The sequence below is a fragment of the Pocillopora verrucosa genome, chromosome 9 (assembly GCF_036669915.1).
Source record: "Pocillopora verrucosa isolate sample1 chromosome 9, ASM3666991v2, whole genome shotgun sequence".
In the NCBI taxonomy this organism is placed as follows: Eukaryota; Metazoa; Cnidaria; class Anthozoa; order Scleractinia; family Pocilloporidae; genus Pocillopora; species Pocillopora verrucosa.
Genome location: NC_089320.1, coordinates 20,281,999 through 20,307,166, shown reverse-complemented (window position 1 = coordinate 20,307,166; position 25,168 = coordinate 20,281,999). Strand labels below are relative to the sequence as shown.

Genomic DNA, 25,168 nt, shown 5'->3' with positions numbered 1-25,168 from the left:
CATGGCCTTCAAAGGCAAAGTTTTCACCCCGACGGAAACTAGTTTTTTTCATATGAGTTTTAACAAAGCAAAGGGAATTTAGTTTCCGTTTACAAGAATTTATTACACATAAATTTATTGCGTGTGTGAATTACTGATGCATGTACGTTCCTCAAAAGTTGACCAGAATTGTGGAACCTGAGTTACAAAACTCTAATAGAATGGAGAATTCTTGAATAACATTTTCACATGTCTCTAACTCCTGACGATGGTTATGGAAATAAACAAAAGTATTTGTTTGTTTTGGTCGATTTGGATATTGCATGGCGTGTATACGTTCACCCTTAAAGTCTTTCTCCTAAATAATAAAATAACTCACCATTCATAAAATTCAACTGGGGGCTTTTCTTCGTCCAAATAAAGTAAATCCTTAATACCTCTCAGTCTAAAAGGTCAATTGTCTGAATCCTCTCACAAACTCCTGCTAGGTTTTTAACTGTAATGTTCCAGGGGAACTCATCATCTTGTTCTGGCCATTCATTCTTTCCTGATCATAGGAGTAGCTAAGTTAATTTCCACTATAAGTAACTTATTGGTACTAAAGTTCGCGATTTTGATATGAAGGTTTTACGCGGGATTTCATTTTTGCGCTTTCAATGGACAAATTCAAAACGTTCAAGATGGACGTTAAAAATTGAGAAAAAGAAAATTCATCTGAGATATGCGTTTTTGTCTCACCTTGAGGTCTGTTTTCCAGTCTATAGCAGGTCTCGTGCGTATTAACCAACTTCCAAGGTTCGGTTTTGATATCATAGGCACAGCCATCTAAATCAAACTCTCCAGTGGGCTCTAAGTTTGGACTCTCTATGAAATTGTCTCCTATTTTAACTTCCGTGAGACAAAGCAACGAGTACAAAGAGGAATGAAAAGGACGCCGCATTTATGGACGTTATAAAAAAGTGTGGCTGTAATGGTATGAACTATGATTGAGGAAGTATGCTTCAAAAATTCGTACAGCTTTCATCGCTGCAATCCATAATTAGACATAGAAACTTACAAAAAAACAAAAATCGTTTCCATATGTGCTAAAAATTGCGCTTCGGAAGCCGCCATTTTGAAAAAATTCAGTAACTTGCAGGCCGCCTAAACGCTTGACACCCCAAAATTCAATTCAGGTGGTGGAAACCAAAACGCGCTGGTCACAAACAGCTGCTTTTTTACTTTTTTACTTTTTTACTTTTTCCAGAGCTGAAGTTCATATTAATTTGATTTGAGAGCGGCCATGCGATATCCTAAGGTCTGTTAGCTTGCAGGATAGAGGCCACAGTGCTAAGCAAGATTCAAGATTGCGGCATCGGTGGCCCGATTTTTAGCGCATTTGACGACAATTTTCGATAGGTACCTATCATAGGTTGTTGAATATTTTTTTATGGCGAGGTCAAATGAAATATTGTTTCTGTAGCATTACCCTCCTTTAAGGAAGGGGAAAATTTTGCCTTGTGACGAAGAGTGAGGTTCTTTTTGCACGCCTAATAACTTAAGGTCTCACCAATACCATGCCATTCAAGCTTTCACTGAATGTCCCATCCCTTCCCTTCTCCCCCCCCCCCCCGCTCTAATAAGAAACATTCACAGTTACCATAATTGGTGCGGACACTTGTGACCGGGCTCCGTATACCCATTCCGAGGGTTTTACTGACAATTGAAATGCAGAAAAGGTAATCACGGTGTGGCGCCAAACCCGTCATGATTTTCTCAATTTTCGATAGTTCTCCTTCTACGTGCTTCCATTTTGGATATCGTACATTTCGTTTGATTCGATACCAAACGACGTAGTTTGAAAAATCCTGGGCTTGAGACCCTTCAACTGGACTCCACTGAATCTAAGGAGTACATAAGGAGGAATAATTTTTTTTTAATCTTTTTTCTGTTTTGTCTTTCTTTCTATCAAATCTTTTGATTTCTTGTAATTCCTTTTTCTTCGGCTGTTGGTCACTGACCTAATTAATCTACCAAGCCCCGTCATACCAAACCAAAACATTTTTTGAAAGCGAGATTTTCTCCCCTCTTTTTTTGTTTTTTTTTTCACGCTTATATGGCGTTGTCGTTTTTTTGACGTTTCATATTTGTTGCTTGACTTCTACAGTGGTGTTTTTCTGCAATCTTATTTATAAAAATGGGCTGAGTCAGATTGTTGACACGTATTCCCACGCATTTGAGCGCGGAATTGCGGCCACAAGAGATTTGATTTAACAATAACAATTAACTGCAAAATTTGACATTAATACCATCAGTTGCGTCTGTACTTCATGTACTACTAACGTTCTTCAACGAATAGAAGAATCATTTAATCTTTTTAGCTTGGGGATAATTACATTGCAAATGTAGCCATAGTTTCATCTTCTCATTTAATCAAGCCTCAATCTTTATCTAATATATAAAAATAATAATGATACAAATAAAAGTACAAGATCTACATAGTAGTTGATGGAAATAACAAAAATTAAGTTTATACCAGTTGTTCACACCACTTATACCAACTATAAAAATTAAATCTTAATATTTGTACCCGTTCCTTTTTCTTTGTTTCAATATTCATGCTTGCCCTAAGATTTGAAACTACTGTTGCGCGAGAAAAAACGAGTGGGCGCCGGCTCCAAGACCCACTCTGATTTCCACTCGATCAAAAACAGGCTTTGAGCTGAGCAACCTGAGTCAGACAACCTAATATCTAAAAAATAACCCCTCCATTCTGTATTTGCTTTTAACAATAAAAAAGGTAGCTTTACGAAATAGAAAAGTTAACTAATTCTTCCCAAGGAAACAATTTCACCATCTCGAAACCCAAACTCAGTTAGTGTGTATTTTTTAGAACCTAATTTAAAACGTTTTGCGTTGCAAGTATTTACTTTCCACAATTCAACTTATCTAAGTCAATTTTCGTCTATTTGTTTTATTTAAGTAATAGCAGAGCAAACAATTGTATGGCTATTGGTAGTATTGGTATTAGTAACTATAAACACGCCAAAAGGAATCCCACCGCTGTTTTCATTCCCCTGAAGAGAACTTCACGGTGGCTCCATAAACTTTCAGAGCATAACCCTGGCCGTGATTCCCCAGGCAATCAAGAACATCCTCAAATCGTATGAACCTTAATCCAGAGGGATAATTATCAAAAACGTGTCCCAAGCGCTCCCAAGTACCATCACTTAGTGCAACTTGCCTATGAGCTAAAAATGGTGTTTCTCCCGGAAGTTCCCTCTTTTTATCGTCAAGAAGCGACACTTTGATAAAATATCCACCACTGCAACCTTCCTTGATGGCAAACCTGCAGGAGAGAAAGAAACAAAGTAAGTAAGCAAAGCCTTTATACAGGCCCAAGTGGCCCATGGGACCGGCGCTTAACCGGCCGGTTTCATTAGCACGAAGCGGCTAGGAGTATTGCTACTCCCCCCTGGATGGGATGCTAGTCCATCACGGGGTTACCCCCAGCATATTTGCTGGTACCCATTTGTACACCTGGGTGAAGAGAAGCACTGTGAGAGTAAAGTGTTTTGCCTAAGAACACAACACAATGACCCTGGCCAGGGCTTGAACCCGGACCACTCGATCCGGAGTCGAACGCAATAACCATGGGGCCACCGCGCCTCCAAGAGAGAGAAACGAAGGAAGTTAAATGAAAAGAAAAAAATGAAAGAAGCAAAGTCATAATGGAGGAGACCGACAGTGCATTGTCTCTTTATAGCGTAACTAAAGACTAATATACCGCAAATCCTGAGTTTCGTAAGAAGTCTGGGTCTGAGGAGTTCGCACCGACCTCTCAGCAGCCAATGGTCCCTCATGTTATCCTGCATTAAAGGCTGTTGCATACGTTCCTTTTGATTTTTCATTGGTTGGTTAGGCTTGTCGAAATCTACATTTGCTTATTGCTGTTGTTACTTGCTAGGCGGGGGGGGGGGGGTAAATTGTCGTACTTTATATAGACAAACAAGCTAAATTTCCAACTCACCACTCGTAGACTTTAATTGCTGGCTTCATTTCGTCCAGATACTCAGGAATAAAGCCTTGATCGAGGAGATTGATTGTTTGAGTTCTCCAACTGCTGGGTCCGCTAGCTGCTGCAATACACCAGCAATTGTTTCTGTTCTCTTCTGGCCAGTCATCAGTATCTAGAACACATGAAAAGACAAAATCATCATGAAAATAGAACCGGTGCTGTAAAACGTTAACGAAAAATTGTCTTAAGGGTAATTCGAGGTAATTACTAACGATTGATAGCGTTCAGGTCTGCTTTGGTTTAAATAATCGAAAGATATTACCACCTTGTGTAAATGGTGCGCTAATGAAACGATTTACTACAATGGTTTGTGAAGACTTCAAGATACATTAGTTTAATTTTGATTTGCCGTCCACTTGATTTTGTACAGGATTATTTTTGTTATCAGATATTTCTCTGATATTTTGCAACCTATTAACTTTTCTTTTCAACTATTACCTTTTCGGTTTATCTTCTCAGGCTCAATTAATCCTTTTATTGCAGGGAATTTTTCTTGTCCAAAGTCTATTGTTTGAACGAATTGCGATTTAAATATGTTTTTATAAAATAATTCAAATAGTACGCGCGCTCTGATTGGCCATAAAACCATTTTACATGAGCGTATGTAAACACGGTTTTCATACTGAATCTTCTCGCGGAGTTCTCCCTGCTATTTATTTAGCAGTAACTCAGTTTCTTTAAGTTTGTTTTGAGTACAGTAATGGAAGAAGATTTTCCTAATTTTTCTTTGGAGCTTAATTTTCTAGTATTCAAGAAACGGCCGAAAAGCCAAATGAACAACAACAAAAAGCACGTCGCTTTCCTTCGTTGCAAGAAGAGGCTCTTTTATTAGTTATTTTATAAAAGAAATGTCCCAACCTCCCGCGTGTTTACATCAGGCTATGTAAACACGGAAACCATTTTACATTTCTTCAGTCTTCTACATAATGTCATATATCCCTGACTTGGAGGTATAACCTGTGAATTGGCTATAGTGTCGCTTAGTGCATTTCCATTGTATACTCAACTTGTACATTTACACTGTTTTTCTTACCACAAGGTGCACTCTCTAGTCTGTATTGGTTCAGTGAAGGCTGTATCAAATACCAAGGGCATGTGATAATGTCATATGCAAAGCCCCTTTCGTTCCATCCTGTCGCAGGTGCAAAGTTTGGATTTTCCAACAAATTACCTTGCAGTCCGACGGCTATAAAATGTATAAAACAAAACAAGACGGAATTTAAAAGGCACGTAGACCACCTTAAGGTGGCATTGCGTGAAAGGTTGGTTTCATAAATTTTCTCTTTCTTGGAGTTAATTTTAAATGAGATTAAAAGAATTTGAAAAAAGCAAAGTAGTTGAGTCAAGATTGCCCTGTTGCAGTTAAAAATGTCTTATGTAAGCGCTTTTCTCTTTACCTGTCTGAGTAATGAATAAGAGCATTTTGGCTGGAGCTCATAAGATTTATGAAGATAAAAAAGCAAAGTAGTTGATTCAAGATTGCCCTGTTGCAGTTAAAAAATTTCTTATGTAAGCGCTTTTCTCTTTACCTGTCTGAGTAATGAATAAGAGCATTTTGGCTGGAACTCCTAAGATTTAACGGACAAAAAGGTGATCATGAAATCACAAACAGAATTCAATTACCGGCATCAGTGTGAACAGAGGTAGCTGGGCTTCTAATGCCAATTCCTCGTGTGGCACTCGCTACAGAGATACAGAATAAATAGTCCCTGTCGGGTGTCAAATCTTCGAGTATTTTCTCTGTCGCCGATAATTCTGCATCTGCCTGTCTCCAGTCTGAATCTTCGTCGTGTTCGCGGTAGGAGATGACGTACTTTGAATAATCTTGAGTTCGAATGTTGTCAACAGGAACCCACTGTAGCTGAAATATGCAAAGGAAACATAAACAGACTCCGCCGACAGTCTCAACTCAAGCGCATGCGTATGCCAAAGTTTACGCTTTAAGAACCAGTTGATGAGCAAGTTAATTCCTTTGTATATTTTTTTGCACAGGAGAAAATTTCTCACATATGCTTTTCAACTTTCTCTACAATGGCAAATCCCACATGCATGAAATTCTCATGAGTACTTACTGGTAAAAAAACCTCATCATTATTGTGCTACGATTTCAATTAATACGAGCGCCTGAGTTCACGCTGAAATGTGTGGGATTGTATAAATTCGTACAAAATAGTGGACATAAGTTATTGCGCTACAGGTATGGAAGATGTTATTTCCGAGTACTACAGCGCAAGAAACGGAACTTCTATTATTCTAAGATTTATCCAGGCAGAGTTTCAAAAGTGGACGATCGATTTCATGTTAACCTATACCCCTGAATTAAAAAATGATAAGATGTTCTAGACACTGTGTAGTGACAACTAGTAATACGAAATTACCAACTGACAAAACGGCATTAATGTCCGGTGACAAATAACTTAATCCTACCAGCAGACTGCTCATGACTTACTGTTACTGCAGAACTTTTCCGCATGGCAATAGCAATTGGAGCGTCCATGATGATAGCCAAGAAATCAGCCTCTGTATAAACACTGTGTAATTTGTGGGTCGACCCCTCTGATCGAACTCCAAATCTGTACCAGCCCGGGGAAGACATGCCTAGAGCTTCAGCTGTTGATGTCAACTGGTGGCTGGTTGTCTAGATTTTGAAACAAATTCCGAATAAAGGATTAATTTAAAGAGACAATGTCCTAATATTATTTAGGAGTACTCAAAAAAGCGTTAAAGCTTTCAGTTCTAGCCTTTTGCTTAATCTGGATGAGTCATTGTTAAAAAATATTTTTACTGTCAGGTTAGAACTATTGAATCGCTGGCTTTTTAGGTGCAGTATCAGCCGTATCAATCTCTTTGCGGTTAGAATGATAAACGGCTTGTTGTGTGACTGGTGCCTCGTGATATGGTATGAATTGAGTAGCAAGAAATAACGACGTAACACAGTGGCCGAGCGCTCCTATTTGGTTTTCTTGGTGAAAATGTTTGCCATGTCGGCCTGCAGTAAAATTACAGAGCGTGAACGTTTCGACCATCGTTCATCGTTTACAGTTTGTGAGAACGTATAATGACTGACTCACTTGAAGCTTGCAATCTATTCACAATGTTCGCGCAAAAACGCACGTTGAGAGGGAAATGAGAAAATGGCAATTGAGTTCCCCTACCAATTACCACGTCATTTTAAGGTCGGAGAAAGATTTGGCTAAATCCAATTAGTGAAAAACAGGTTTCTGTTCCCAAAAATTTACTGACCAAAGATGTGTCAGAAGAATGAAACACCAATTGACAATCGTCGGAATAATGGCTAGTAAAACTTATAAAGAGACTTGAGTATTCCCAAACCTTAACTATGCAGACCATCAGAGAAATCTGGTTCAGCATATGCAACCAGTTATGCTGAGCTGAGCACTACAAGCACAAGTCACCGAACACAACCGCATTGTGGGCGATAAATGACCGATGTTGAGCGAGACGTCCTCTGCGACCCGAGAATCGGGCATAGAAATGAACTCCTGACAAAACTGTCGTTACACAGATATTTACCCTCCCCTTGAAATACAGCCTAAACATCAAGGTCAAGGTTTTTCTTGCGTGCTAAGGCTTCAAAAAATCATGGTAGAAAGGGATATGTACAAGCAGCATGCATGAAAACACGTCTTTTAGTAGAGTAGTTTACCTTACGTGCTCCTTTTTTTTGACAGCCTGAGTCTGACATTTTCCAAACGCTCACTTCGAAATTTTTGGACGAATATCCTTCCCAGCACACTTTAACACATTTGTTGTCAACTTGTGAAACGTCAACATTGGTTGGAGATTCTTCGCAAACCAGAGTCTCCGAAGAGTAACCGATAGAGTGAAGTGAAATAACTAGGCCCTGATTTCCTTTTGGCTGGACTTTGGCCACAAACTTGTCAATCCCCTTTACGGGGAAATTTTCTGTGTTGATGCTGCAAGAGATAGCATCTTTCGGCACCTCGTCTGAAAATGGAATAAGAGTGGTAGTTCCATTCTTCTCCTCCCTTGTTTGCATTACTTCTATCAAATATCGAAGAGCTAGATTGACAGGAGTCCAAGTTATCTTCAGAGTTGAACTTCCTGGATCGAATGTCATGTGGATTGGTAAAGCTGGCCTCAACCAGGCCACTTCTTCCTGAGAGAAGGAAAAGGCACTTGGAAGATATAACTGCGCTTGTGTTTCGATCATCTGAGCAACCCCTTTGTGGCGACCATCAATGGAAGTAATTAAGACACTTTCATCGAATTCGATGACCTCCTTTCCTCCTCCGTGACACTTTAACTCTTTACATCCCAGCAGTGCCTCTTGGATATCGCCTTCTTTCGTTTTCACTTTGGTAGCGTCAATAACTCCAAGTCTTACAGTTCCGTCGGTGGAACATATACAGCTTACGATCATGCGACGTGTATCGTTGTTAAAGGTAATATTGACGTCTATAGGTGAGGAGCAAGACGGAATAGTTGATTCAGACTTTGTGCTCGCTCCTCCAATGTTGACCTCATCTCCTAGCACCAATACCAGTGATTTGTAGAGCCCATTGGATTCTAACAACATCGATAATACGTCAAATTCCTTCTTCATCTGGTTTCCAACTTGACACAAATCGTGGGTCACTCTCTCTTCAGAAGCTATGCATTCAGTCTTAGAGTTAAAGACTTTGATGCTATACCCAGCTGCAGATTGAACGGATTTCCAGGCAACAGTGAAGACTCTGTTTTTATATTCCTGTGCTACAGAAGCAGGTGGATTTAACAAACTCACTTCGTTTGACTTTTTTACCTCACTAGGCAAATTATTTTGATCCCCAATGTTCACAACGAGAACTTGATATACTGCACCTTGCGGTTCGTCCGCTGGGTAGATAGGAAACTTAAAGAGAGTTTGATGAAGCAACCGATCTCCAACATCTTGTTTGACGACAAAGTCTTGCTTGTTCAGTTTGTTACTTCTGTGAGCAGTATCCTCTAACGACAAAGTGAAGTGTCCAGGTTTAGAAGAGATGACCGACTCCAACTGTCTGGACTGGATGTTATACTTCAAGGAAACGCTTTCCGGGGCATCCCCGCTTTTTAACTGGGTCGGGCTCAAAGAGGGTGGACTGTTCATCAACTTCGCATTACCTATTGCAACGACCCTTGTCGCAAAAGGACCACCATCGCTAAAGCACATTTTATCGACTTCAAAAGAATAGGTAGCTGTTGGGTACCAAGTACTATGTGGCTTCTGAACGACATGTCTGCCTGCTATTTTGGAAGGCGTAGTCTTACTGAAAACTTCAATCACATGAGATCCTGCACCAGGAACCGATTTGAAAGCGACCTTTAGCAATCTATCTTTGAATGAGTATTCCTGAATGACAGAGGCAGGTTTCGGCAGTTGGGAAAACTCTGTGCTTGAGGTAGATGGTACACTTGGAAGATGAAGGATGTCCATTCCTTGGGCAATCACCGACACAACGTACATCAAACCAGTTTTCATCTTTATTTCATCCATTTCAAACACCACCTCGTCTTTCTTCTCTTCGCAAATTAGCTTTTTCGCAACGCTCGAATTGCTTTCCTTCTCCCTTATGCTAATTTCATACATTGTTGCTCCTGTAACAGGTCTCCAGGTAACGGTAAGTTCATTTCTCTGAGGGTCGTACGACGGAAATACACCTTGAACATCAGGAAGGAAGGACAGTTTCTCTTTATAACTGACAAAGACACTTGCAAGCGTTGATTTTTCCCCTAAGGAACATAAACGAATATCATAAGGAGATCTTGCACGATCAGCTATTTCACTGACCTGTACTTTAACAATAGATTTGAGATTGTCTCCCGTTGGCCTTGCCACCTCTCTTGAATAGATCACGTTGTTTGTCTCCACTGAATTTATCTCACAGAGGAATCGTGCGATGTTTTGGGTGTTGCTCACTTTCCATTCAATTTTCAGTTGCTGTGGCTTTGATTCGTACGTGACATGAAGATCATTGGGTGCCGCTACGAGGTAAAGTTCCGGTGAATATCTGAATTCTCCTGGCACTGCGTCCTGTGCCTGAGCACAAACACGAACGCGAGTCTCACCGGGAGCTCCAGAAGTAAGTTTTTCTGCGTAAAAAGCGTAAGTTATCTCTTCTTTTCCGGAATGCCCATCTACGATGGCACTTCCGACTATGGTACCGTCACAGGTTATGACTTCAGCTTTGTAATCAACTGCGTACTTGACTTGAGAGAATCTGACGTGCACCTCCCTTCCATCACGCCTTGATTGAGCCTCAAGTTGTGACGGCTGAGGAAGGAAAGGTTTTACTTCTTCTGATACCAATTGCTCTTTTCCTTCAAACATTATATTATCGTGAAGGTAGACAGCCTGAACAGACACTTTGAAAATTTTGCTGTTGTACTTAACTGTGGTACCTTTGCAGTTGACTTTGTTGTCTTCGGTGGTCTTGTCTAAAAGAATTGTCTCCATTTCTCCGATATCAAATCGCGAAAGTCTCACATTGTACTTTACATTTGGTTCTAGAGGTTTCCAGTAAACGACAACTTCATCTAGTTCTGGAAGGAAAATTGTCAGGCCTGAAACAGTTAGCCGATCATGAACAATTTTCCTAGCTTCTGCTTCTTTTCTTTCCGCTTCTTCTTTCCTTTTCTCTGCCTTTTTTAGCTCTTTGGACTTCCCAGTGAAAAAGCTGATGATGCCTTTTATGAAGGACATTAAAGCCCCCAGTCCTGCAACTACGACAGAAACTTGAGCTATGACGGATGCAGCGCTGACAGCGAGCTCTGCTAAAGTTGCTCCTCCCTCAGCCACTCTACAGGGAAAAAGAGGGAAATCATTACAATCATTACATTAAGGGTTCTTCCGCATAGTCTAACTGAAAATTTAAATGATCTGCTAAAGAAAGGATGGATCGATAAAATTATAAGTGCATAGGTCTCTCGAAAAAATGTCTTATTCAGATATTCGTTTCTAAAAGTACGTTCTTTTTCCGCTTGATTGCTCATTTAAACGATTATGAGGAGTAGACTTACGAGGCAAGCCCTCTCGAGGCAGTCTCCAAGGCCTTCTCGACATTTGATACTTCTTCCACCATGGTTTCGAGTGTCTTCTCAGCTAGATCTGTCAGATTGGGGCTGTGTGCTCCACGACAGATAAGACCTGAGAGGACTTTACGTGAGAGCTTAATACCACCAAAGGCTGCCATAAACTTGGTTAACTGTTTCGGCTGAGAGAAGATTTGTTTAGCAATCTGCAGGGAGTTTTTCGCAATCTCTTGGATTAAAAACCCAGGTAAGTCGCTCAACCGGAATTCTCGGGAAGGCTTCGTTATCGTTACCACCATCTCTGGGAAATCAATGGTAAGAGAAGGCTCGTCAGTATCGATCATGATATCAAGATGCCCCTGCAACTTTAACGCAAACCAGGCATTCAGATTACTGGAACACTTTACCGACGTCTGCTGCACATTAAGCCTACACCTCGAAGTGACGACCTTGTCAAATGCAAGTCCAATAAGCTTCTCACACGGGCTATCGATGAGTTGGCTTAGTTTCTCAAACTCCTTCGCGAAATCGATGAGTTTCTGTAATTCAAGAATGACAGGCCAATTTCGAATCTTGAATCCAACTTTCTGGCTCCATTCAAACTCGACAGAGGGATGGGAGACCCCGAGAAGCTCGCCATTGTAGGTTACTTGTCCAACAAAGCATTTTTGGTTCACATGATAACCCAATACACAAGAACCAAGTTTTTCTTGAAGGAGTTTAACGCCGGTTTGTAATTGGAACTCTGGTTGACCTTCGTAGCGAGATATCTCGATTTCTGGACCCTCGTCGTCTCCAAAGTTCTTCCCAGTAAGTGTTGCAAAAACCAGATCAATTTCAAACTTGGTAGATCCTTTAATGCGCATACCTCTTTCGTCTATTGACAGTTCGACTCCAAAAGCATAGTCAAAGACCTCTATCTCAGTCTCACCTTTGAAACCTTCCTGGAATGTCTTTCCATTTATTTCCACGTTAGATTTTGCATAATAAATTTCTCCCTTTTTAAAGCCTATATCCAGATATCCCGAAGGCCATTGTCTTTCAAACAAGGCAGCGAAAAGGTCATCAATACTCAAGGGGTAGCTGAAATCGAGCGACACCATCGCTACTACAGGTCTGCCTTCTTGGAGAAAGATAGATCCTGTCAGCGCCGTAACAGGTTTGTCCTCCCTTGTTGAACCGGATTTATAGAATTTGACCGTGCCACTTATGCTACAAACAGGAACAATCGACTCCTTCTCATCTTGATCAAACCTCCAGCTGAGATGAAGTTCTGGATCCTCAATTGAAATTCCAAACATTCCTAATGGCTCGCGTATGGTTCCTGGATCAAATTCAGCTTCCATAGTAAAATCGGCCTTCGATTCCGAGATCTCCAATCCTCCCCTAAATGTAATCGGCTGAGAATCTTCAGTTAATGTCAAGCCCATCATTCCTTTCAAGCTCAAAGTCTTCTCCTTTGATGGCTGGTACATCAGGGTAATTCCGTGAAATTGTAGGTGTCCACCAAAGATCTCCATTTGGGGAATGTGAGCCATAAACTCTGTGTCACTCCCATTCTCAGCAATGTGGGCAAAAAGAACAATTTCTGAGTGATTCTGTCTCTCTTGAATTTTGGTGACGTTTGACAACAACTTCGATTCTCCTTTGGAAAAGTCTATCTTCGCAAAAACAGTCATTCCACTTCTCATTTTTTGATCTGAGATGCTTTGGCTTTCTAGGTTGGTGAAAGGTAAGTCGGCCATTAGTTGTTTCTTCTCAATGTCCTCAAGCTCAGAAATTTCTTTCAACATTTCTGCGACTGTCAGCTGCTCAAACTCCTTTGAAATCACGCATAAGTTTGCGTTCTGCACCAAAATGACCTCATCAACAACGTTAAGACTCTCATTGATCAAGGAAAATCTGAAATCATTTCCGAGGCTTAGACCGAACAGGAAACCGTACCGAGGAGAATTCTCGCCAGAGGCTGTTTTCTTGACTATCAGCAATCCTGTTCCAAACCCAGCGACAGTTCCGAAAAATAGAAGTAATCTCTTCGACACATTTACAGACAAAGACGCTCTGTTGAACCTGGGACAGCGTACAGTGGCATCAGTTTCGTGAGGAAGAAGTCCTTTCCATGAATTTGAAGAATCCGAACTAGTAGCAAATGATTTAGTTATGACGTCCAGGTCAATATCTGCTGGATTTTGCACAGTGCCATGTAGAACTGTTTCACCTTTGCTGTTATGGTACACTTCAACAGCCACATCTAAGGTGTCTTGTACGAGAACCTTTCCATTAAGAGAAACGGAGCCGCTCCACGCATTGGAACTACGTTCTCTCTTAAAATGTACCTTGCCACCGAGATTGTGAACAGTTAAGGTACTAAATCCAGCATCGAGGGACCAGTTGCTATGGGATTCACCTTCTAATTTGAGGGAAGTTGTTTCTTCACCTTTTTCTAATCTGAAAAGGAAAGAGCTTAATGCAACACTCCTAGGAAGACTGAAAGGTACGTTAGGAGATATCTGGTTGGCCATCTCCTCAAAATCGACTTTCGTTGAGTGGTCTGCCTTATTAAAGAGACCTTCCAGCACCAATCCTAACTGCTTGTCTCTTTTGAACGTAACTTTTAAGGGGAGTTTGCCGATGCTAAAAATTCCGGCGATAAAGATTTGTACTTGTGCAGGATCTTTTGTTTCGTCCTGATGATACTCAAGTCTTGCCTCGTGAAGTTGAATGAGCGGCTTCTCGAGTACTGTTATCGCTGCTGTCGTCTTGACTACAGCATCCATCTTACGAATACGAAATGGGGATGCTTCAAACTGAAGACACGCTTCCTAAAAGTAACATCAAGAGAAATAGAGCGTGAAATTGTAATAGAGTTGTTGTAGACTAGCGGAAAATTACCCAACGAAAGGCAACAAGCATTTACCTTTAATTCAATGTTAAGAAAATCTGGGGATCCATCAACTTGTGGAACTTCGTCCTCTGGACTCTTCAGCCCCACAAATCTGAGTAACGATGACAGTGTCAGTCTCCCTGGAGAACCTGGCTTGATTACCGCTTCCAAAATGGTACTGCTTGCTTCCTGGCTTGTAGAGGAGAGCTCCACGGTAAAGCTTAGGGTCTGGTCGTTGCTCTTAAATTGCCCGACGACTGAGATGTGCTTTGTAGCGTTACCAGACAGTTCCGTCGTGTATACTAGACAAAGCTGGTGCAAGACAAAGGGTCCAAGTGTAAGGGAACCGTCGATTCGCACACGTACCCTTCGTAAATGCCACTGTTTCTCTGATGGAAAACTCAAAATTACGTTAACTTCTTGAACATGAAAAGATTTGACCTGCATATATGCATTACTGCCGGAACAATCTTCCATTTGCTTTGGAAAGAGACGCTCCAAGCACTCATCCGTGGACATATTGTCTACCAAGATGTAGTGTCCCAGCAATTCCCGACGTTCGGTATCAAAAGTCAAGGTTGCGTGACTTTTCGGATTCAGATATCCTCGCAGTGAAATGCACATCGGCGAACGCCCTTGGACATCGGCGTAACGCACTGTTGCCTCAAGGTTGTAAAGACTAATACTTCCGATGGAAAGGGTTCGTTTTCTCAATACCGCCTCGATCTCAGTTAGTTTAAATGTAGAATTATTGTTTTCAAAAGAAATGGCAGCCCTAGAAATCATCACGTCTAGGATTTCATCGATGACAGGAAGATCGTGTAACACGGAAAACCCAATGCCTTCAAGGAACTGATGAAGGGTAAACGAATCATCCCCGTTTTTGAACGTTAGAGTTCCGGGCACACCTGGTTTTGGCAAGGAAAATGCAGCTCTGCATGTAAACTTGTTAAACACCAACAACGTCACCTCTGCCTCTGCATACCATTGATGACATCCATACTGCACCAGAAAGGTTGCTTCTTGTATGGTAAATTTTTCCTCAATAATTGAACATTGCGGAACAAAGAGAGACAGAGAAAAAGATTCGATTGCACGCTTCTGGTAGTTTACATCGAGAGTGATTTTATTCAGCAGGATTGCATTCAGGATATTTACCATAAACGGAAAGAAGGACATCATGGACGTCATCTGCTGTCCGAGACCGATAGCTTCAAGTGCTGTTTGCATCGATATCTCTGGAAGGTTTGGACACAACGAAATGCTGCAAGCATAAGCCTGGGAATTGTGATGATTGGAAGCATCTACTGGCCACAATGAGAACTTCGAATCCAAGAATGCATTGGCATCTGTAGATGTGGCAAGAGCTAACTTAAATTGGACTTCATAACCAATATAAGGGTGACTGCTGAGTGGATTGAAAATCGTGATGGTTGCTTGGCTACCCTGAGGTGAAGAAAGACCGTTGGGAAGTATTGATGCAAAGTTGTCAAGCGCAAACTCAAAAGCCATAGAAGAAACCCGTGTCACGTCGTAACTTTGGATATCTTGGACAACACGAATGGTTGGCTTGGAAAGTTGCAAATCATGGATGACTTTGTTTAGTAAGGGGACCGCTAATTCCTCGATGCTTACTGGAGGATCTAACATCTTTACTACTGAAAGGAAATTGGCGCTTTCAGAAAAGCAAATAATCACCTCTGGTACAACTGTCGATGTAGGTACTATTCTCAGATTTACAGCGGTTGTTCCTATAGTAGCTTCACACTCTATCACGAAGTCACTCCTTTCGGTGCGTGGGTTTTTTACAGTGACATGACACTGGGATAACTCTATAATCAGTGCTCCACCCAAAGTGATTTTATTCTTTTCTGTAGGAAGAATGAGGTAGAAGTCTCCATTCAGTACTTCGACAGCTAATGGAGAGGTGAAATAGTTAACTGTCGAAAGCAAACGATCTACCTTCCAGGTAAATATTTCTAAACCCAGAAGGTGCGTAGGGAAGGCTTTTGCTAAAGCCTCCAAGGGAAGGTATCCCATTACACGCTGAAGTATTGTCCCTAAGGTCAATTTGTCGCGGTTTTCCAGTGGCACACCTCCAAGCGCATTCAAATACATATCAACGGATGGTTCTTTCGGTTTCATATGCTTGCTAACATTTAAGGCATAGTTGGCAAAGCAAACAGACGTGGTGATCAGAAGAGACACGTCTGGTTTGGAACATAGATCTTTCACTACGACCTCCAGCGTGTTAACTGGGGACGCGTCGAACATCATAGGGCGCAATTTGGTTAAGACCTGGATTTTGCTTGAAATGACTTTGCAATCGACGGAAGATGAAAGTTCAACTATAGACAAATCCATATCGACTTCGTTATCCAGGGCTTCATATCCGATAGATCCAGCGGGTAGTTCCTTCCTGAGGCGCTCCACGTTTGAAAGACCGAGCAAAAGCTCGAGTGCACCTCTAACATTGATTGTTTTTTGGTCCCTTTTGGATCCGAGTGACTTCAAGAATTCCTTAAGGGATATCCATCTTTCATCCATTAGTGGACCGGAAAACGTCTTGTGGTCGAAAACGAAAGGGATGGCTTTATTTTTTTTATTAGTACACTTAAGGAAGCCGTCTTCTTCAAAAAAGTAATTTCCCTCAGGAGATCCTTTGATTAAGAATCCAGCTCCCGAGGCTTTCTCGAGCCAAATGTCTCGTTGATAACTCGCTTTAGACTCGCGCTGAAGGGTAATCAGATTTAAGTCGCCAGCTATGGATGGAGCATTGGAGACATTGAGGATATTCTGGGCACCTTTCCTGGGAGTCAGACAGAGTTTCCCGTCATTCTTTACTTCAAGCCAAAGAGGTTTTCCATCTGATCCTTTAGTTTTGACATAGTACTGGTCAAGGTTGGGCAGAAATGACCTCCGTGGGATGGTGAATCCATCGTTTTTTCCCAGTTGCTGGGAAACATCGATTCGCACATTGTCGTCGCTCTCAAATCTGCTTGTTCCAACAGGTGCAGTATTAATTTCCTCGTTGGGGTCCAACTTAAATGAAACGTTATTCTTCAGGTAGTAAAGAGAGACAAGCTTATTCCACTGCTTGAACGGTTCTTTATTTACATTAGGAAGATATGAAGACGGAACGGCTCCCCCAGAGGTGAACACGACTCTGCATGGCTTGTTCTTTTTCACGGCAGCTTTTATGATTCCCTTGATGACATCTGGTGAAGGGTGTTCATATCTTCCGCTGGCAGATACGTAGTATGTCTTGGAATGGAAGGACTCAAAAAAGCCATCAATACCAATTTTTCCGGCAAAGTAGTCTTGAAAAATATTGTCATTACCCATGAGGCTTACGACTAGAGGCCACCATTCAATCTTCCTCTTCTTTAAATTTGTAGAAACCCATGGAAAAACTAAATCATCGGCAACGTTTTTCTTCAGACTCTCCCAGTTTGCTAAACCACTTAAAGCTTCTACATTCTTACATGGGTCGACGCATTCAGACGGCTGCTGAAGCACTGCCAGAACCTCAAGGTGCTTCTCTTTCACTTTGTGAAATAACTCTTCTGGTGTTTCCTTCGTTGTGTTTTTCAGTTGCTTTTTAATTACCTCAAGGAACTTGTCGGCGATCCGCTGAACGGCCTCTCCGTTTCCCATTCCAGGTCCTCTTATTAGCTGCTGACGAAAGTAATCAAGGTCTCTCTCCTCTTCAGGGTTCTTGTCGCATAAGATCTTCTGGTTTAGACTCAACGACAGTAACACCATCGCCGCCAAATTTTGAAAGGCCCATGAAGGGGGCATGACCTTTCCTAAAATGCTGTTCTTAGAGCTCCCGTGGTGAGGTAACTTGAAGATGTCCAGATCATAAGCCTCGTGACCTCGAAGCATTGCCACAATGTCATAGCCGTAAGCATCCCCAGTCAAACAGATCTTGCCTCCTTCTTTAGTGTAAAGAATGATGCTCGATTTGTTCAAATCTTTGTCCTCAGTTCCCCCTTTCAACTTGCTTCTTTGCTTCTCCTCCAAGTGAGGCTTCTCATCTTTGGATGGCTTGTGACGCTGGTATAGAACACCAGGCGACGTAGGAAAAGAAAAAATAATATCATTTCCGAAAGCATTCTGTATGTCGTCAATGTCTAGGCTTATCTCGAATTTCGTCTTTAAGAGAAACTCAGAGAAGCTGCGATAAGCTTTTCCGTCCTGAGCAAATTTTCTTGTGAGTAATACAGGACCATTGCAAATCAATCTTTTGTCTGGGCTGGCTGATGTGACGCTTTCTTGGTACACGTCGGGGAGGAGCTCCCTAAAGAGTCTTTCCACGCCATCCAAGTGATCGGCGTGTGGATGTGTGACGATTGCCCCATCGAGTTTGACTCCTGACATAGATTGGATTTGTACACAAAGTCGTCACAAGGAAGGTGGAAATGGATATCAATAAAAAGAAAGACAGTTAAAAAGATTTGTGAGAGTAGACGATTATACGTTACCATATGATGATATAGTTTTCGATGATTAAGAATCTGTAATTGAGGTTATGAATATATATATATATTTTTTTTTTCGGAACCACTAGCCTCCATTGAAACGTTTTTTACGTAACCTATTTAGATCAAAGCATTTATGGCGATAGGTATACAAAAAATCTTCCTCGTTCTTCGCCGTTGGCATTCGTATTAGGGAGGTTTAACAAGATGTTTACGTCGAATGACGAAAATTGAACTTCGTGCGTTTATGTCTCCGAATATTTCAGTTTAAAGTGACCAGAAAAGTCGTTTTCAATCCTACCTCTGTATTGGTGTGAGGATTGCTGGACGAGTGGGCAAAGTTAGGATTATGTTTTCCCGTTTCCCGTCGCTGCTAATGTCATGAAAAAGTCTCTTAGTCCATGGGCCAGAGTAGGTTCTCGGTACCACTCAGGGGAAGAAAATGTGAGTGTCATCTGATGAAATGTTATGTGAAAGACTTTTCAAATTCACTTGATAGCAATCGTGAAAGAGTAGCTTACACTACTTTGCGAACTCTTTTATTTGAAAAAATGCTGCTTTAACATGGAAACGGGGCTGACAAGAAAACGATTATTTCAAATGCCACCTTTTTTTTTCATCAAATAAATCAGTATCTTCAACATTGTACAGTATTTCAAAATGATTTTTGTTCAAAAGCCAAAATTTATGATTTAATTTGAGAGAAAATTTCAATAAAAACATGAAGTCAAACTTATGATTTTTGTCTAAAAAGCCAAAATTTATGATTTAATTTGAGAGAAAATTTCAATAAAAACATGAAGTCAAACTTATGATTTTTGTCTAAAAGCCAAAGTTTATGACTTAATTTGAGAGAAAATTTCAATAAAAACATGAAGTCAAACTTATGATTTTTGTCTAAAAGCCAAAATTCATGATTTAATTTGAGAGAAAATTTCAATAAAAAACATGAAGTCAAACTTATGATTTTTGTCTAAAAGCCAAAATTCATGATTTAATTTGAGAGAAAATTTCAATAAAAACATGAAGCCAAACTTGGAAAGAGATTAGGCTTTAAAAAGTCACAACTTATTAGCTTATGAAATTTGTATTATTCACTGCTCAGATTATGAAAGTTTGCTTGTTAGCCCTAAAGATCTCGATTCTTGGAAATTATTATTGAGAGAGGCTACCATTAGAAATTATACGCCGTTACTTGATTTGGCCGAGAGTACTAAGGAAGGAGAAATTCCCTCAGTTAGTTATTACAGGAAATGTTGAAGTCTTTTAACAATGAAGCGAGAATTAGCGAAAGTTTCTCAAACAAAAGCAATCTTGGTAGAGATTAATGAGAATAATGTCGTCGAGGTAACTGCTGAGGAGATCTTGGCAGAGGCAAGAAAGAGGAGTTGGCTTTGAATTTTGGTGCCACTCTATGCAAAAGAGAAGCAAAACGTGGAACGAGCATGTATTTCATATTGTAAAGAAAGGAAACAAGAGGTTATATGCAATACGTGCTCGTAAGAAGTGTGGTTTAACTGATGGGCAGCTTATCTTGGTCTACCGTAGTAGCACCTACAGTGTAGCATCATCAGATCTGTCTTGGAGTATGCAAGTCCTGTATGGGCTGGCCTCACGCAGTACTTGAGTGATCAAATTGAGTCGGTTCAAAAGAGGGCTCTAAAAATCATTTTCCCGTTTATGAGTTATGAGGACGCGCTTAAGAAGTCAGGCTTAATTAATCTATGCCAGAGGAGGGAGGACGCATGCGTCACTTTCCTTAAGCGGAGTTACTACTTTCTAACCTACTACGAAATTTAGTACCGCGATGTCAATTTTCAAGACCATATGCCTTTAGGGCAGGAAGAACTGTGTCTGTACCTACCTCCTCAAGATCTATTAGATTTGGAAATTTTTGTACTATTAAATATCAGAATCATGTGTAATATACTTAACAGCAACTTATCTTATTACTTATAGTATTTAATGTTTACACAATATTTAATATTTATATTTAATTGATATCTAAAATAATTCTATGTATGCATAATGTAGAAGTATTTGTAAATTATGACCCGCCTTGTAATTCAGTTTCTACTGCAAGAAGGCTGAATAAACGATAAAAAAATAAAAATTAAAAAAAAAAAGAAGCTAGCGGTTGGACTGGAATTAACATTTCTTTCCGTAATGAGGTTCAAGTCGCTCAGGATGTCATCGGATAAAACTTCGCCTCAAAGGCGTCTGATGTCAACGAACTGCGTTATTGGTATGGGGAAGTTATGCCCTTATTTGTTTATCTTATTTGTTAACTGGTCTGGGGCTTTTTGATTAAGGAATGATTATTGTTATAGGTTATTTTGTGCGAAACAAGTTGACTAGAACCAGCTACCTCCCTGTGCAGACTGTTTACGGATGTACTCCCTGAGGGCAAATTATCAAGCAGTGCGGTTTGGAGAAGGAGTCTACAAAGCCGCCCTCAATTCCCTTCACCTAATTATCCATTTAATGGATGAGTGGGGAACCAGCACCTGGAGTTCTTCTTGAGTTTTTCTCCTGTTCCTATGCAAGATCATGCAAATTACCCACCTGTACATGCCTCATAAATGGTCTGAAATGCACCGATTAGTGCCGGCTTCGCAATTGCAACAATCTTGCAGAGGAGGAGGAGGAGATGTATGATGATGATTTTTCTGAGGACGATGTGGATGAGGTTGAAGACTAAAACTCCACAAAAAAAAAACATCCGTAGACTTACAATTTTTAGTTGAGCCAATTATAAAGCTATCATTCCTCAATGTAAATTTGGTTCTCAGGCAAATTGATGTACTTGAATTACTCCCTTTTTTCAAATATTTCGTATCAATTTTTGCCCTTCTTAAACTCACGGAAGCATTTGAAGACTAAATGATGAGTGCTTTGACTTAAACGTAGAGTGGTTTCAGTTTTCAGACAATTTGGCTCCATTATGTGTTATAACATAACATGTCATGTACCTGTACTGTTTGGAATCTTTGCCAAACTCGTCAGAGTGTAAAGAACATATTGATAGTAGGGGTGAGTTAATTGTAGCTTGGTCAGTTTCTTGGCTCTGTTCTCTTCTGTTCCCCCTGCACCAGTATACCGGATTGGGCCCCCATCCACCAAATACAATCGACGCTTGTTGCCTTTAAGAATAAAACAATTTATTATATAGATACTGATGAAATACCAGGATTTTTCCTTTACTAAAAAATCATATCTTCATCGTGCGCAGTGAAGATATTATTTTTATCTTTCACGCGTGAGGATATTGGTGTCGCCATGGTTACTAACATGATTGGCCAATTACAAGAGAGCTTCCCGCTCAGGCGCGCGGCCGGTTCTTTTGAAATTATGTAGGAATTTCATCAGTATCTATAAAATAAACAGAACATCACGTGGCCGCTTGGGGATACGAATTTTATCTTCTAGTGCTGAAAGTATCTCTCACGAGTGAGAGTGAGCGGCCATGTAATATCCTCTATTTATCACATAAACTACGATGTTATACAAGAATTTCCAGCCCTGAGGAAAACCGTAACAACACACGTGAAAAAATACGATATTTTTCCAGGTGTGTTTGATATAACCAATCAGCTGCTGACACGTCATTCGCCTTTCGCGCCACTCGCTCAGGTTGATGAATGACGGCAAAGCCTTCACCATTCTCAATCCAAGGTCGTTTGTCGGAATTTTTTTGGACTATAGCTGCTAAAACACTTAAAAATCAGTATTGCTTACAGACAGTGTCGTTCAAACCTACCTAGAAGGGGAAGAAAACCAAAATACGAAAAGAAAAACCGAAAGCTACGTATTCAGTGGCTTTGGTAATGACTTTTCTCGCGGCTGAGAACGAAAATCAACAACTAAAAGGTTCGCCACAGGCCGATTTTGGCCGTCTACCTGAAGGATTCTCTGTCGGTAAGGACCGATTCAATAACTGAGAATTTTGTTTAATGAAAATTAGGCCCATTGTTTGTTTCTGTAGTGATTCAACGCATGTTTTCATCTTGAGTGCGCTAACGCACTGTACGATTTTTACCCGCGGTGTTGATCCTTTTATTTTCATTCATTAATAAAGTCGACTTTTCTTGTCAGTAAAAGGCTTTTGTGTTTATATGATAAACAAAATAATACGTGGTTGCTTGTAGATATGAAATTTCTCTTTTCTTGTTCAACTTGTCGCTGCGCTCACTCGTGGGCTATCGAGTTAAACACTCGAAGAGAAATTTCATATCTACGCGCCTATGTATTATTCTATATATAAGACGATAGGATCAAAATATTCTCTCAGCTGCTGAGATCTCATCCTTACGCGAAATAGCTTATCCATCACTGACATTTCTGAGTCTCTATGTAGGCATTTAGAAACTAGGACTCGGTTACTACTTACTGCTAACCTGATTGAAATTCCAAAATGGAGGCGTCACCGAAAGCGGCGTACACGACATGTAAATACGCCTTGATGTTACTCATCGTTGGGTCTCTCTCACTGAGTGGCCATTACTGCATTCTAAGGAGAGTACATGAAGAAGTGTCAGTATGTATGCACCTACTGCGCGTGTGAACTATGACATTTGAAGAAGAAGCCTGCAACTCTGTGTATAAATCCTTGCATAATCATAGCCTGGATAAGTGATAGTTTCGTGTACGTCTCACGGTTTTGTTTGCGTTGAGGGATCAACAGCAGAGCCGTGAGTGGCGCACATGAGACTGCCAGGTAAGGAGTCTATAAAAAACCTAAAAACTAAAACATTGTCCGATTTTCTTCCAACTACGGGAAGTGAACACCTATTCTGAATGAAAGATAAGCCCATCATCTTGCTATTTAGCATTGCGGCCGTCTGCCGGCTGTTTTTCGCGTTTATGTTTGAGGATATTGTCCGACCAAACAAAGAGTGAAGGTAAAAATCAAGCGATAGATATATAAGAACCTGGCTACAGATCAAAGGTTTTTAACATCAGACTTCAAGTTAACCAAGAAATTTCCAGCAGGTGAAGCACACTTATTTTTTCCACGGGAACGTCTAATTTTGGGGCTGTAGCTGAACGTTCTTCATCTTCTCTTTTTGCGATTTGTGGTAAAGTATTTCAATAAATACAGAAGTTCTCTTGTTGTCCTCTCGTCGCTTGAGGTTTATGATGATCAAACTGGTGATTTCTTTGATTTTGAATTCTAGCTATTTTTCCGTTACTCACAGGTACGTGACCTGACCGATTACTGCGTGACATGTCTTAGTGATCTAAATTAAAATAGTACAAGATACGCCTCCTTCCTCTCGAGTTCACATAAATATGCTTAATCATTCTGACACTTCTTAGAACGATCCAAAAGAAATCTATAAACAAGCTATCTATTTATTCTTTAGCGAGACAATGAAATGTTCAAATTTCTCAATATTAACCGGTGTCAAGCTATTGGCTTACAAAACAGCCAATTTGAGAAAGAAAACGACACGAGTCTGATGATATGCTGCACTGTGACTCAAAGAAATCGATAGCCGGGTGACTCTCACTCACGAAACTTTCACTGCTGGCAGTTCCCCTTATTTGAAACCGAAATTCGATTACTTCAAAACGATGCAATCCTCTTTGTCTTATCATCATGCTATGTAAAAATTACACATTTTCAGGAATGTATCCGTTGTTATGCTTTTTGGATTCACCTCTCTTCCTGTCTGACAATTTCGTTTTCAACAACGGGCGAATTCGTTCTGCATCGTCTAATAAGTACAACCCATTGACCAACGAGAAATGGATTTTCGTTTTGATTTAAATGTGGAAATTCTTTAAGATCATATAGGGATCTCTTACCTTCACAGTACCGTGAGGCTGGAAAATAAAAGCACAGCGCTTCGCTGAATTATGATTCCGCACTGAACTAAGCCTATTGTGCAGTTTACGGTGTCATATGATATTTTGTGTTACGGATACGCTGTTTATTGCGTAAACAAGCAAAAGCTTTTGTTTCGTCCAATTCGCGGTAAAAAGCTTCTCGGAATTGTTTTTAACATACGTCTCAATATTCAACATTGCTGGCTATAGCTTCCGGTTAGCTTTTTTTTGTCGTCTTTCTTCTTCTACTAGCTTTTTTTTGTTTTTTTTTGTTTTGTGTTTTGTGTGTGCGTGTGTGGTACCTGACCCTTTATTAAAATAATATTTCAATAACCTAAGTAAGGCTGCCCTATCTTTTTAGCCCTCAATGGTTATTATAGGCAACCTGAACCCTATCCATTTTTCATGTAATATATATATATATATTTGCATCATTTAATTTAATGTAGGGTACAGATAAAAGTTGTTGTTGCTGCTGTTGTTGTTGTTGTTTTTTTAAGACAGAACCGAACATATTCATGACATGAGCTATTGGACAGTTCATTTTCAACAATTTCTAAAAAGGGCTGTTTGTTTGTAACAGCAATAACTCTAAAAATTTACTTAATTCATTCCTTATCATGCACGTACCTTTATTCGAAAACCAGAGAAAAATGGAATGAGCAAGCCCTGAAAAATAATGATACTGTTATGAAGCATTTAGTTATTTTACCGTCCGTAAGTCAGTTAGTTTTAGTCAGTTCAGTATGGTTTAATTTATCGTTTATAATTAGAAAGTGTTGAATGCATGAATTCGAATCCCGAAGTTATTTGGGTTTGACCTGTTCTGATGAGTTTCCGAATTGTGACAGCCTTTTCTAACTTCCTCAAGTAGACGTGCTTTATTTGTTCACTGAC

General features: G+C 40.3%; 1 protein-coding gene across 2 annotated transcripts; it reads right to left on the bottom strand.

Moving 5' to 3' along the window:
* Positions 1–2,388: 2,388 nt before the first annotated feature.
* Positions 2,389–24,918, bottom strand: LOC131777085 (uncharacterized). 2 transcript variants are annotated; one of them, XM_066171940.1, is made up of 11 exons: positions 24,902–24,918; positions 22,837–22,949; positions 21,412–21,582; positions 13,989–18,331; positions 11,060–13,893; positions 7,704–10,839; positions 6,486–6,674; positions 5,660–5,897; positions 5,070–5,222; positions 3,989–4,148; positions 2,389–3,307 (listed from the first exon to the last, which is right to left on the bottom strand). In XM_066171940.1, exons 2-11 carry the CDS (start codon positions 22,910–22,912, stop codon positions 3,028–3,030), a joined length of 11,580 nt encoding a protein of 3,859 aa, XP_066028037.1. In that variant the 5' UTR covers positions 22,913–22,949; positions 24,902–24,918; the 3' UTR covers positions 2,389–3,027. The 2 variants fall into 2 exon arrangements, with proteins under 2 accessions (XP_066028037.1, XP_058949289.2); XM_059093306.2 differs by lacking the exon at positions 24,902–24,918 and adding an exon at positions 24,251–24,330.
* Positions 24,919–25,168: the final 250 nt, after the last annotated feature.

Bases quoted from the DNA above. Each gene is read 5' to 3' on its own strand.
- LOC131777085 (XM_066171940.1), bottom strand. From the start codon at position 22,912: ATGAGTAACATCAAGGCGTATTTACATGTCGTGTACGCCGCTTTCGGT. The intron at 5,898-6,485 runs GTAAGTCATGAG...TGCATATTTCAG, and splicing joins GGAAAAGTTCTGCAGTAACA to CTACAGTGGGTTCCTGTTGA. The intron at 5,223-5,659 runs GTAATTGAATTC...TACATTTTATAG, and splicing joins CTCTGTTCACACTGATGCCG to CCGTCGGACTGCAAGGTAAT.